Here is a 14,571-nt window from a genome sequence, read left to right on the forward strand (position 1 = left end):
ATGAAACTTCCGGATTGTTGTAAAAATCCACTTTGTAATCTGATTAGATTACTTACAGTGTGGAAACAGGCCCTTTGGCCCAACAAGTCCACACTGACCTGCCGAAGCTCAACCCACCCATTCCCCTACATTTACCTAACACTACAGGCAATTTAGCATGGCCAATTCACCTGACCTACACAGGTTTGGACTGTGGGAGGAAACCGGAGCACCCGGAGGAAACCCACACAGACAGTGGGAGAATGTGCAAACTCCACACAGACAGTCGCCTGAGTCAGGAATTGAACCTGGGTCTCTGGCACTGTGAGGCAGCAGTGCTGACCACTGTGCCACCGTGCTGCCCACAATATTGTCTATAATGGGTCTTGCCAATGAGTGACTCCAGGCCCACTGCACTGAAGTTGAAACCACTACAGTGGGTGGATTTTGATTAAGGGGGAGGTAATGGCCTAGTGGTATTATCACTGAGGCTTTTAATCCAGAAACCAAGGTCATGTTCTGGGGAACTGGGTTCAAATCCTGCCCTGGCAGATGGTATAATTTGAACTCAATAAAATCGGCTGATGAAGGGCTTATGCTGGAAATGTCGACTCTCCTGCTCCTCAGATGCTGCCTGACCTGCTGCACTTTTCCAGCACCACACTTTTTGACAGGGAAGGAAACTGCCATCCTTACCTGGTCTGGGCCTACATGTGACCCCAGACCCACAGCAATGTGACTGACTCTTAACTGCCCTCTGGGCAATAAATGTTGGTCTGGCCAGCAACGCCCTCAACCTGTGAATGAGTTTTTCTAAAATATTGGCTGCAAGTGTCTCCAGAAACTGGTTCAACATCACCCCCTCAAGAGGCAATTAAGGATGGGCAAGAAACGCTGGTCTTCCTAGCGAGCTCTTGTATTCCCTTAATGAATGGGGAAAAGGTTCACTGCTTGAAAAACTTTGCCCCGTGTTGAAACACGTTGCTTGGCAGGTAATTTATTTAAGAATTTAGACACGAGATAGGGAACTGCCAGTTGGTGTTTAAAGTGCACAGGCCACAATGAGCAATTAGCCAAGGTGTCTGAGTTGAGACCGAATTCCAGGCAAAGCTCCACTCAGAGTGACCTTTAGACTATTATAGCAGTGAGCTCATCCCAGATAAAAAGGTGAAGGTTAAAAGTCCAGGTGGGAGAGTGACTCGAAAGAGCCTGGACTGTGGTGGGGAACGAAGCTCTGAATGTGCTTCACCTTAATCCTCTTTGTCGAACTAGCTTTGCTTCGCCATGAGGGGTGGAGCTGTGATTGTGCTGTGCCTGACCGTAACCGCGGCGCTCTCTGAAGAAATCATCAACACCACGGCCACAGACCAGGGTGACCCAAGCACCGACGCAGACTGGGGCATCGGCTCCATCCGAGACAGCTTCGAAGCCATAAATGGATACTTTGACTCATTCCTGGAGCTGCTCGGTGGCAGGAATGGAGTCTGTCAGTACAAGTGCCGCTATGGTGAGTGTCGTTGGCTGGGTAACCGTTAGCCTGGATAGTGTTGGGCAGTTTGAGCGAGAGGTGAAAGAGAGAGGATTTGGCCAGTCTTTGCAAGATGGTAAAGTGGTTGAAAAAAGGCATGTAGTGTACTTGCGTTTATTAGTTGAGGCATAGCATTCAGTGAGGAAGTGATACTGCAACTGTATGAAATGTTGGAGATAATAAGGACTATAGATGCTGGAAGTCAGAGTCAGTAGATGTGAAGCTGGGATAGCACAGTGAATCAGATGGTATCAGAGGAGCAGGAGAGTGTGCTTTACCAGCTCTACATCTATAGACGCAGTAAAAAGTATTGCTTAGGCAACAGCTGAGGTATTGTGTGCTGTCCTGGAATCCACATTATAGGAGGGATGTGATAGCACTGAGAGGCGGCAGAGGAGATTCACTGGGGTGTTGCCTGGAATGGAGAGTTTCAGTGATGAAGAGAGATTGGGACAGGCTGCATTGTTTCCCTTAGAGCAGTGAAAATTGAGATGAGATGTATAAAATCATGAGGGGCATGGACAAGGAGAAACCTTTCCCTTTTTGATGGAGGGGTCAATGACTAGGAGTTGGGTGGGGGGACATAGATTGAAGGTAAGGGGCAGGAGGTTTTGAGGGGATGTGAGGAAAACTTTTTCACCCAGAGGGTGGTGGGGAGTCTGGAACTCACTCCCTGCAAGGGGGGGGGGGGGGGGGGGGGAAGAGACAGAAATGTTAAAAAAGCATTGCGATGCCAAGGCAAATAAGCTTATAGGCCAAGTGCAGGAAAATGGGATTAAAATCATTAGATTGTCATTATTCACTAGTACAAAAGCGATGGGCTGGAGGACGTATTTCTATGGTGTAGATCTCTACGCCGCTATGACACCCTGACAGAAAGCCAGAAGCAGAAATGTTGAAGAGGGACCTGCCCAAATAAAACAAAGACAAGGCATAGACATTGCCGAAAGGTAGCAACCCGCAAGAGGGACAGTCTGTACTGCTCTGAGGTTGATTTTTGAGAAATATAATTGAACAGAAAAAGCAGACACCCAAACAAATGCAGCCCTGTTATCTCTTCAGTCATTTTCCAGGTTGGGATTACTCCCTTTCTTTCTCCTGAAAAGTTGTGATATGTATTTGATTAATCATTAACCTGCCTAAAAAGAATTTCATTTGTGTTTGAGGGTTAAAGAACGCAAGGGTGAGAAAAAACAAACAGAAGTTGGATAATATTACAAATGTCTGGTAGAATCTGATTAAAGCAAAAAAATCACTTGGGAAGTGAGTAATATTTTTCAAAGGAGTAACCAAGGAGTAAAGTTAATGTTTGTGAGGGTGAGTAGTATTTGCATTTTGAATAAATTCAGTACTTATGTTTACAACTATGGTCCTGTATGTCTGTAGCTGTTCGTGAACTAGATATATATTTAGTTACTGATATGTGCTTCAGTAATTCAGCAAGAATCCTCTGAAGTACCTAGGGAGTTGGTGATGTAGTGGTTATATCACTGGGTTAGTAATCCAGAGCTGAAAATGTGTTGCTGGAAAAGTGCAGCAGATCAGGCAGCATCCAAGGAGCAGGAGAATCGACGTTCCAGGCATGAGCCCTTCTTCAGGAATGAGGAAAGTGTGTCCAGCAGGCTAAGATAAAAGGTAGGGAGGAGGGACTTGGGGGAGGGGTGTTGGAAATGCGATAAGTGGAAGGAGGTTAAGGTGAGGGTGATAAGGTGAGGGTGATAAGCCTCACACACACATCATTTACTGCATCCACTGCACCTGATGTGGCCTCCTCTATATTGGGGAGACAGACCGCCTACTTGCGGAACGTTTCAGGGAACACCTCTGGGACACCCGGACCAACCAATCCAACCACCCCGTGGCTCAACACTTCAACTCCCCCTCCCACTCCACCAAGGACATGCAGGTCCTTGGACTCCTCCATCGCCGGACCATAGCAACATGATGGCTGGAGGAAGAGGGCCTCATCTTCCGCCTAGGAACCCTCCAACCACAAGGGATGAACCTAGATTTCTCCAGTTTCCTCATTTCCCCTCCCCCCACCTTGTCTCAGTCAAATCCCTCGAACTCAGCACCGCCCTCCTAACCTGCAATCTTCTTCCTGACTTCTCCGTCCCCACCCCCACTCTGGCCTATTACCCTCACCTTGACCTCCTTCCACCTATCGCATTTCCAATGCCCCTCCCCCAAGTCCCTCCTCCCTACCTTTTATCTTAGCCTGCTGGACACACTTTCCTCATTCCTGAAGAAGGGCTCATGCCTGAAACGTCGACTCTCCTGTTCCTTGGATGCTGCCTGACCTGCTGCGCTTTTCCAGCAACACATTTTCAGCTCTGATCTCCAGCATCTGCAGTCCTCACTTTCTCCTAGTAAACCAGAGCCACAAGTTAATGCTCTCGGGACTTGGGTTTAAATCCCATCATGGCAGATGGTGACTAAAAACTGATCCAATGACAACCACACTGTTGTATCAACCCATTTATTAATGCGTTTTAGGGAAGGAAATCTGGCCTATCTGTGACTCCTGACCAATAGCAACATGGTTGACTGTTAGTTGGTCCTCGGAAATGGCCTGCAGAGCTCATCAGCTCAGGGGCACTTTAGAGATGGACAATAAATACCAGCCTTGCCAGTGACGCCAACATCCTACATGAGAATAAAGAACTTTCCAAATCTGTGACTTCTACCAGCCAGAAGGACTGGGGCAGCAGATACATGAGAACACCATCCTCATTTGGAAATGTATTGTTATTCCTTCAGTGTCGTTGGGCAGAGAACTCCCTGGAACAATGCTGCACCTGTTACAAACCACATACAAACAAATAGAAGTTATAGTTGATTCATGTCAGTGTGGGCCTGTAGTACCGAGGGAGTCTTCGTTTTCATGGGCACTGCTCCTCAGACATAAAGTCATGTCAGGGCTTTGTCTGCCTCCTCTAGTGATTCAGGTGAATGTTAAAGACCCCATGACACTTTAAAGAAGATGACGATCTCTCGAGCAACCAGAGGTGAGTAATGAACATCGGCCTGGCCAGTGACTACCACAGCTTGGGAATTAATTGTGAAAAAGCCCCATGCTTGCTGATATACATCACCTCCCATTGGCAACACTTACATTTTTAAATCTCTCCCTAATTTTCAAATTGCTCAGTTGCCTCTCCTCCCCCGCTATCTCTGTGGCCATCTCCAACTGTGCAAACCTTTGGGATTTCTCCCATTATGGAGTCTTGTGTATACCCCATTATTATAATTGGTTTTTGCAAGGTTTGTGTAGGTTTGTAGCTCAGGTTGAGGTTTAGGGTGTAAGTTTGCTCGCTGAGCTGTAGGTTTGATATCCAGACGTTTCATTACCTGGCTAGGTAACATCATCAGTGGTGACCTCCAAGTGAAGCGAAGCTGTTGTCTCCTACTTTCTATTTATTGGTTTGTGGCAGTACCTGTTTTCTCAAATATTCATGCAGGAAGTACAGTTGTTCGCGGGCTACAAACCTTCACAAACCTTGCAAACACCTATGGGCGCAACACGCTACAACTGGCCCGAAGACGGGAAAGGAATGCCATCCAAGAGAGTTCTACCCGCGAACAACTGTACTTCCTGCATGAATGTTTGAGAAAACAGGTACTGCCACAAACATATAAATAGAAAGCAGGAGACAACGGCTTCGCTTCACTTGGAGGTCACCACTGATGATGTTACCTAGCCAGGTAATGAAACGTCTGGCTATCAAACCTACAGCTCAGCGAGCAAACCTACACCCCATTATAATTGGTCCCCAAATGGCAACCATTTGGTTACCTGGGCCTAATACCTGAAGTTCTTTTTCCAATACCCCCTTTCCTCTCTCTCTCTCTCTCCCTCTCTCTCTCTGTCTTCCTCTAAGATGTTGCATAATATCTAACTGTTTGACCACATTTTGGTCTTCTGTCTGAAAATTTTTTTAAGTGGCTTGGTGTTACCAGGGACAGTCAGAGAAATCAGGGGACCTTGCTATTATCTCTGCACCTGGACTCCAGCCCCTAGTTCAAGCACAGAGAGCCCTGCCTCTGGTTATTGGGCCCTATCCCAGGCCTTGCTATCAATTTTGTTTGCCGGTACAATTTGGGGCAGTTCACTGATTTAAAGGTGCTATATAAGTGCAAGATGTTGACTTATGAGGAAAGTAAAACGGATCTTAGATTGAGCTATAAAGGTGCAAAGATTTCCCTGTTGTATAAACTGTACCATTCACTCTGTTCCCTCTCTGTCTAGGGAAGGCGCCTCTTCCGAGACCTGACTATAAACCTCCAGAGCCCAATGGCTGTAGCTCCTCTTTCCTTGGACTCAAGGTACCAGACACTGTATGTATGACAAACCCAGATTCTATTTTATACTCACCGCTTTTCAATAATAGCTTTACGCTGGCACACATTCTAGACTGGAACAGTAGTGCCAGAACTGAGGGAGTGCTGCACTTCACACTGAATGAGGTAGTCGATCAAACCTCTCAGGTGCAAACTACATGGAATCCATGGTGCTATTCAAGGGAGAGCAGGGACCTTAATCCCCTGTTTCTGGATCTTTGTAACTGACTAAGTCAGATTTTCTGGATATTTTGTGCTTTAGGCAGGGGATTGCTGTCTGCAAATTAACTACCATGTTTTCAAATTCCAACAATGGCTACATGGCAAAAATACATCTTTGTGAAGCATATTGGAGTGTCATTGACTCTATATGTACATAGATTGCTTCTTCTTTCTGGCATGCACTAATGTCAGACAGGAATCAGGGTATGCAGCCCAAGCTTGTGTGGTCATTGTAGCGAGCATCAATGGTCTATTGTCCATCAATGGATATGTCCTATACAACCAATAATCCCATCAATGGATATGTCTTTTACACCCAATGGTCTGAACAATGGACATGACCTATACATCCAATCCAAACTGATGGTAATGTTGCTATTGTATATTTTGATTTCCAATATGTATTTCTGGGTAAATGTGTATCAGAGCTGAATGAATTTTCATTTTTATAATCAGGCTGTTTTCTGTAATTATTAACTTGTTAGGATCCCAGCTGATGTTGACACTGGACAATCAGGTCCCAGAATGAAAGCTGGATTGATAGATGAGAAGTTTTATTTGTGCGGTATGTTTGCTGTTGGGGTCAGTTGTTGAATGTATTCACAAGAGGTTGCCAATATACTTTTATCAAAAGAACATTAGTGTTTATTTCAGACAAAAAGGAAAAAAAAATCTCATTAACTATTTGATATGGCACAAGATCTATTTATAACAAGCTTGACCCAAATATCAGAAATAAAAATACAATCCTTTAAACCTCAGAAATGACCTTACAGAACCCAATATTCCCTTTAAACTACACAGCTGCAAGGGCCTCCAGGAAGCCTTGTGCAAGTCGATCCTCATTTCCATTCCATGACTCTCCCTCCTGGAAGCCACTGCCGTGCACAGATCTCGGAACTCCACACAGGAGGAAGAAAAAAATTGAAGGAACATTACTCAAATCTCACTGAAGGGGCACCCTATCTCTAATTTAAAGGTCCTTATTCAGAGATCAAGGCGCAATTGGTTTCCTTTTGGCAAATTTCTGCATTCACTTGATGCTGTTTCTTTGGTTAATGTCTCTTTCTGAGACCCTTAACAAACTGCTAACAAAGGTCATTCATTTCTTAACATAGGTTTCCTAAACTCCTCTTTCACAGACTTTTGTTTCATGTGTTTTTCTCTCACTGATGTTTAAGTCACTCAGGATCTCTTTACAGTCCAAATTGTGTTGAAGATTACTGAGCTAACAGCACGTTTGCTGCCATAGCCCTGTTTTCTCTGAATAAACCTGCACACACACTGCTTGACATTCGGTCTGGTTCTGTCTTCATGTGACACTGATGCTAGGCAATGTCAGTTTTCATTTTCTCTGCTCCCTTATTTCTAATGCACTGAACTGTTCACCTCAAGCTTTACTCCAAAGCTGTAAATACTCTTAAAAGTGCAGATATCCACAAACTTCAGACCTCCAGACACCACACACTAACATGAAAATAAAGCCATGTTCATTCCTCTTCACTTATAAAATAGAAGTAAAAATCAAACTTGAAACCTTTATCCAGTTTAGAGTACCATTTTCCAAATAATAATAAGATATGATGATACTATTCAGATTTTCTGATAGTGGCTAGGTAGTTACTGTGATGCCACTACCCAGTTTTGATTTTCTCAGTTAAATATTGTTTTGGTAGTTACATGGGAACGAGGAGAGACAATTCAGCCACTCAAGCCTGTTTGATCATGATTGATCTGCATCCATGAATCATAATCCCATGCATGTCCTTACCTTAGTGTTGAAAGTTTCAAAAGACCAACATTCCTATTTGCGTCTGGAGGACTCTTCCAAATGTCCTTTGTGTGAAAACATGCTTCCGGATTTTACTCCTGAACAGATTCTTTCTAACTTTGAGGGGGTGCTGTTCTGTTCCATCGCAGTAGAGGAAGGAGGTGGGTAAGGCCAACTCTGCTAGGTTCCATTAGGTTGAGTGGAATTGGGCCCATCAGAAATTAAGGTTATTATCAACATGAAGACACCAGATGTGAGCTAAATGTAATGATACCAACAACTGTGCTTTTTATCTCTTTGGTTAGAATGGTGACCTGAATGTTGCTGGTCTATGTAGAAGATTACTTTATGTTGCATCTTATAAAGCACTGGGAAGTAGAGAATATGAACTCCTGATGATAGAGTCATAGTGGAAGCATTATCTTCAGTGTTAGATGCCTGACTCTGTCCACGGCACCAGCCTGCCCTCAAGTAAATATTTTCATTTTATGTTTATCATGGAACAACACTGCAGAATAAATAGTTGTTTAGTCAAAAAGGAGTTGAGTATTATTGAAAAAGACACATCCTGTTGAAAATCTCCATCTTGCACTTGCGAGGAGAATTCCTGGGAAATATGAATATAAAAGCCATGACCAATCAAAGTCAAGCAGCCTGGTTTAAATTACACATGGCTTGCTAGTTAACTGTCAGTTATCACCTAACTAGTGCAATCTCCATGGCAACACCTCTACCAATCAAAGTCCATTTTACAATCAGCCCTCTCATCATACAACATAAAAGGACTTTTTTCCCTTTGTTTTGGTTTTCTTGCAAGTTGTCCTGATTCACGCAAGATAAAAGTGTTGACAAAATATGTCTTTTTTCTAAGTGTGTGATTAGAAACAGGACATATTGGTGATTCTGAGGAAGTCAGGCAGCATAGGTGGCCAAGGGAAACAGTTAAGAATTGATAGCATTTCATCAACAATAAATAGATGTGTATTGTTTATATCTATATGACTTGGTCAACCCTGCATCTCCGCTAGTCTGACTAGAGATTTCATGGTATCGGGTACAAGTGAGGATGGTTAGGAGCAGAGATAAGGCCAGTCAGCCTCTTCGGCTTGCTCCACCATTAGATTATGGCTGGTCTCTTTGTGTTTCTGTACAGTTGTTGGTATCATTACATCTCTCCACCTCATGATCAATGACCCTGACTCTACCACATTCTGAGGCAGAGTCACACAACTCTGAGGGAAAAAATGAATCTCCTCATCTCCATCTTAAAAGGGTGTCCCCTAATTCTGAACTCACTCACGAGAGGAAATGTACATCCCATTTTCACCTCATCAACACCATTCAGGAGGTTTTGGACTTGAAAGCTGTGTTTAGTCATGAGGGTGCAGAAGGCGTGATAGACCACCTGGTTTTAATAATAACCTTCGAGGAGAAAGTGAGGTCTGCAGATGCTGGAGATCAGAGCTGAAAATGTGTTGCTGGAAAAGCGCAGCAGGTCGGGCAGCATCCAAGGAGCAGGAGATTCGATGTTTCGGCATAAGCCCTTCTTCTTATTTTAATAATAACCTGTCAATTTTGTAACCTTGTGGTCAGACGGGGAGCTGTGTGTTTAATAGACTGATATCCATACCTTGAATTTGGCAGCAAAAGGCTTTCAGAGATTTACAGGGGTTTTATTATAAATCTATAATTTAGTACAGACACCAGTGTTCACATTTCCCTTCTGGACCTCCTCCCTTTCCAAGACCCAACTCGCCACTGGGAGAGAACCTAGCTCCTTTTTTTTAAACAAAATAAACCAATTACAGCTGACGAAAACTGTCCACCAAGTAATGTTAACTAAAAACCACTAACAAAGGGGAGATACAGGGACTGTGGAAGGGGGAGAATCCAGCTCTTCTTCCAGTAAATAAAGGCAAAATTAAAATTAACCAAAATGCCCAATTAACATATTACAAACCATGGTCACTTGGAGCAGCGTGACAATAACAGGAATCAACCAAAAGGAGTGGGGTGCGATACTGAAACTGAGTTTTCAGGGTAATCATGTACCACAATCCCTTATACAGGTTTATATACTCATAAGGATATGGATCAGATGAACAAGAAAGATCTTTTCCCTACAGTTGGGGTATTCAAAACTAGGGGACATTTTTTAAAGTTGAGAGGACAAAGATTTAAAAAGGACATGGAGGCAATGTTTTTACACAGAGAGTAGTATTTGTGTGTGTGATGAACTGCCAAATAAAGTGTTGGATGCGGGTACAGTTACAACATTTACAAGACATTTGGATATGTTAATGAATGGGAAACGTTTGTAGGGATATGGGAGAAGAGCAGGCAGGTGGGATTGGTTTAGTTTGGGATTATGGTCAGCATGGACTGTTTGGACCGAAGGGGCTGTTTCTGTGCTGTCTGACTCCTTTACCTCAGCACAAATGTCATCAAATAACCCAGCTTTTTGTTTCAGAAACATCCATCCAGTTTCACAAATGACTACAAACTCTGACCACCAAATGTGGCAATAAAAAAGAAATCAAGAAGATGGAGGCAATAAGGAAGGAGAGAAAATCAATGTGGGAGGTGCAGGGGTGGGGGGGGGGGAAGATAAGTGCAGTGACCAGTGATGGTCAACAACACATCATTGCTAAATGTCAAACACATTCACAAAATGTTGAGTTCTGTGGGCTTTGGGGAGTCTGGGCAGATTGTGGTTCCAGACTTAGAAAGCGGCCCCTGCAATTAATTTCCATCTGGTGTTTCAGCTCGACTTGGGAATCCCGGCCATGACAAAGTGTTGTAACCAACTCGACCTTTGCTACGACACTTGCGGAGCCAACAAGTACCGATGTGACGCCAAGTTCCGCTGGTGCCTCTACGGCATCTGCTCAGATCTCAAGAAAAGTCTGGGCTTTGTATCAAAGGTTGAAGGTCAGTATTTATACCAGAAAGATTCCAACATCACTAAGGCACATAACATTTGGGTATGACACACAAAGGTGTTTAGGGGACGTATTGGATGTGGCATTAAAGACCTAGATGGATAGAAAATGGATGATATTTGGAACAAAAACAGAAAAATTTGGAAAAACACAATAGGTTTCTCAGTGTCTAGAGAGACAACATTTTTGACCTCAAGCTTTCACTAGAATGTTTTTTGTTTGTATTTTAGAATCCCAGCAGTTGTTTGCAGATTTGTGTTTTATTTTTATTTCTGTATCCCTTATTCTATTGGGCATCGTGGCTTAGTGAGTAGCACTGACCAAGTCAGTAGGTCATTATTATTAAGACACCCTTCAAAGAATTAACACATAATCCAGACTGACTCTCCAGGGTAGTGCTGATAGAGTGCCGCACTGTTGGAGGTGCCATCTTTCTGGATCAGACAGTAAACCGAGATCCCATCTGCCCTTGTGACTGGGTATGAAAGATTCCACAGCACTATTCGAAGAAGGGTTGGGGACGTCTGCCTGTTCGAAGAGTGTGGTGCAGGAAAAACACAACCAGTCAGACACCATCTGAGGAGCAGGAGAATCGACGTTTCAAGGATAAGCTCTCCTTGGTCAACATTTATTCTTGGATCAATACAATTAAAACTCACATGACCGGGCCATCACCAGTTTATTTCAATGTGGGACTCCTGTCAACAAATGCTATTACTGGAGTGGTGAAACATGCATTGAGATTTCACTCGGTGACTTATAGAGCTCCAGTGTTGAGTCGTCAGAGTAGGGCAGTCATGTCCTATTGCTATAAAGCCAGAGGGTTGGTCAGTGTTGAGACTGGTTGTTCAGAGGGGACTACGATTCCACAAGTGAGTTCCAGGAGTATTTGGGCACTGCTAGGACACACGATATGAACGTTAACTTAGTGTTCCCCTCTAAGTGACAGACTAAACCTCTCAAACTCAGTATATGAGGAGGAAAACTCTTAGCTCCGAGGATTTGTAATGGCTGATTCATAATAATAATAGTGTGCACCAGTTCATTGCCCCCCAATACATTACAATGGTGACAACATCATGAAACTACATAAAGCGCTCTAGGATATAAGAGGTAAAAGCATCAACTAAATGATTGTTCTTTCTTTCAGCCTGTGAATCTGTAGCAGATACTATGTTCAATGCCGTCTGGACGTTGGGCTGTAAACCTTTCATGAACAGTCAGAGATCAGCCTGTGTATGCAATGAGGAGGAAAGAGATGAGCTCTAAAGATAAAAGTCGCATAATCTATGTCTGTGTGTGTGAGTGTATGTGTGCGAGTGCGTGTGTGTGTGTTTGTGTGTGTGTCTGCATATACAATGCGACTCTCCATAAGACCAGAAGACCTCTCCTGCTCCATGATGATGTTTACATATTACCTGCCTTTCCATGTAAATATGTTGTAACTGTCTTCACTGACACGTGTACATGCAACACTGGAGCTACCTGCTGGCACTGTAACTTATTTATTTCAGGCTCTTTTCATAGAATCAGGCAGCACAGAAGGAGGCTATTTGGTCCTTCATCTTTGTGCCAAGTTTATCATAATTTTATGTCAATTCATGAGAAGCAATTACTACTTTTCATCATGGTCCATCTTCTAGAACCTTTTCCATCTGTATGTGAAGTGATTCCATTGAGTCATTCCCAAAACATGACTGCACATAACAAAGCCATTCGGTCTGTCAAGTCCATACCATTTCTTTCGGGGCTTGGTGCTCAACAGTATCAATATTTTGTGGAGCAAGGGAGGTGGGGAATAATTCATATTGAGAATGAACAAAATTATGCCAAGCCGAATGTTCTGTTATTTAAATAAATCTTTACAAATGTGGCTCAATATGATGTTGACAGGAGTACACTTCAAAAGGGAACTATGGGAGTGCAGATAACAGAGATCAGTTTGTGTTGTGTATTTCTGATGGGTCCGCATATACAAACCCAGCACTGATGTTGGCAATGAGTGCATGTGTGAATCTTTACAGGCGAGCAATTGGGTATGTGCTTGAGCATTGCATGTCTGTTTGAGCACTTGTGCACTTGTGAACACACGTGTGCACATAACAGAACATGTTCATGAAGTTGCGACACAATACATGTTGTGGATACATCACAAGATCTAAGCTACAAGGCTTTCCTCCTGCTTCCATGTAAATTTTGACCATTACCTGGGAATATTTTGCTCATCAAATATTAGCAATTATCAGCAGCAGTAATTCATGTTGCAAAAGTAATCGATACACATTGTGTAGAAGGTGTACTCATTTAAGTTAAATATTTGAACAAGGTCAGAATTGAGGACAGTTTGCAACCACAATCAAAAAAGTACTAAAGTTACTGGGATGAAAGAAAGCAAGTCTTGATGATGGAGAAAATATAAAATCAGAAGCTCAACCCAAGACTAAATAATACTGTCATCAAATACTGTAATCTAGTCTGAGGCAGGAGGGATTTGGGATCAATAGGCAGGAAATGGAGTTTGTGCCATTGACAAATTGGTCTTCCTAGCATTTAATTGGAAGAAGTTTCAGCTCATTCAAGACTAATGTTGGAAAAATAGCAGAGAAGAGCTAGAACAGACCCTTTGGTCCATCTCATCCATGCTGATTAGATATCCTAAACTAATCTTAGTCCCATTTGCCAGCACTTGGCCCACATCCTTCTAAACACTTCCTATTCATATACCCATCCAGATGCCTTTTAAATGTTGTAATTGTACCAGCCTTGATAAAGAGCTGGGTGTCATTCACATCTTTGTAAATAATCATTGTGTAGCAGGATGCAGATAGACATGGGAAGGGACAAAGACTCAGGGGAACTCCAGAGTTAGTGGAGTAGGGACAAGATGAAAGGCCTTCATGGAAGATTCTCTGGCTCTGACTCTGAGGTAGCAAGGAACCTTGGTTGTTTACTAGTAACTTGATAAAAAGTTCTAAGGAAACAAGGGAGTCCAGGGGAAAGGATGCCTGAAGGGATGTATTGTGGGTTTTTTTTATAGGAAGTAGCTGCAGAGATAGTGGATGCATTGGTCACAATCCTCCAAGAATCTTTACAATTTGGAAAAGTCCCAGAAGATTGGAAAACCACCAATGTAACATTCTTGTTCAAAAATGGAGGGAGAAACCAAAAATACCAGGCAGCTAGAGGCCAATTACCTGAATACCTTGTTCTTGGGAAAGAGTTAAATGAAGTGAAAATGAAAATAAGAGATCAAAGAGCAGAGCATTTAGGAATACATAATATAATCAAGCAGAGTCAGTGTAGCTTCAGAAAAGGGAAAATCTTGCCTGACAGATTTATTAGAATTCTTTAAAGAGGTAACCAGCAGAGTGGATAAAGGAATCCGATAATATACCACACATAAGGTTACCTAATAAGATCTAATGTACTTGGGGCGGTATATTAGCATGAATAGAGGATTAGCTAACTAATAGCAGACTGAGGGTTGGGATAAAGGGGATTTTTCAGGATGGCAAACTGCAAATCAGGGTGTGCCATAAGGATCACTGCGAGGGCCACGATTACTCACGAATGTATTGATAACTTGGGTGAGGGAAGTGAATGCACTGTCAAAAAGTTTACAGATGATACAAAAAGGCAAGTGAAAATTATGCTATATAAGGAAATACACAGGTTAAGTGAGTCAGCAGATGGAATATAATGTGGGAAAATATTAGGTTATGCATTTTGGCAGGATGAATAGAGGAGCTGAATATTATTTAAAGACCATGGGATCAAAGGTAATAGGG

General features: G+C 42.9%; 1 protein-coding gene across 2 annotated transcripts; it reads left to right on the forward strand.

Moving 5' to 3' along the window:
• The first annotated feature begins 1,263 nt into the window (after positions 1–1,263).
• pla2g12b (phospholipase A2, group XIIB) lies at positions 1,264–12,052 on the forward strand. Of its 2 annotated transcripts, XM_060854231.1 has the most exons (4): positions 1,264–1,486; positions 5,757–5,845; positions 10,607–10,772; positions 11,934–12,052. In XM_060854231.1, exons 1-4 carry the CDS (start codon positions 1,264–1,266, stop codon positions 12,050–12,052), a joined length of 597 nt encoding a protein of 198 aa, XP_060710214.1. The 2 variants fall into 2 exon arrangements, with proteins under 2 accessions (XP_060710214.1, XP_060710215.1); XM_060854232.1 differs by lacking the exon at positions 5,757–5,845 and having other exon boundaries at positions 1,457–1,486.
• The last annotated feature ends 2,519 nt before the right edge of the window (positions 12,053–14,571 follow it).

The sequence above is a fragment of the Hemiscyllium ocellatum genome, chromosome 43, assembly GCF_020745735.1.
Source record: "Hemiscyllium ocellatum isolate sHemOce1 chromosome 43, sHemOce1.pat.X.cur, whole genome shotgun sequence".
Lineage (NCBI taxonomy): Eukaryota > Metazoa > Chordata > Chondrichthyes > Orectolobiformes > Hemiscylliidae > Hemiscyllium > Hemiscyllium ocellatum.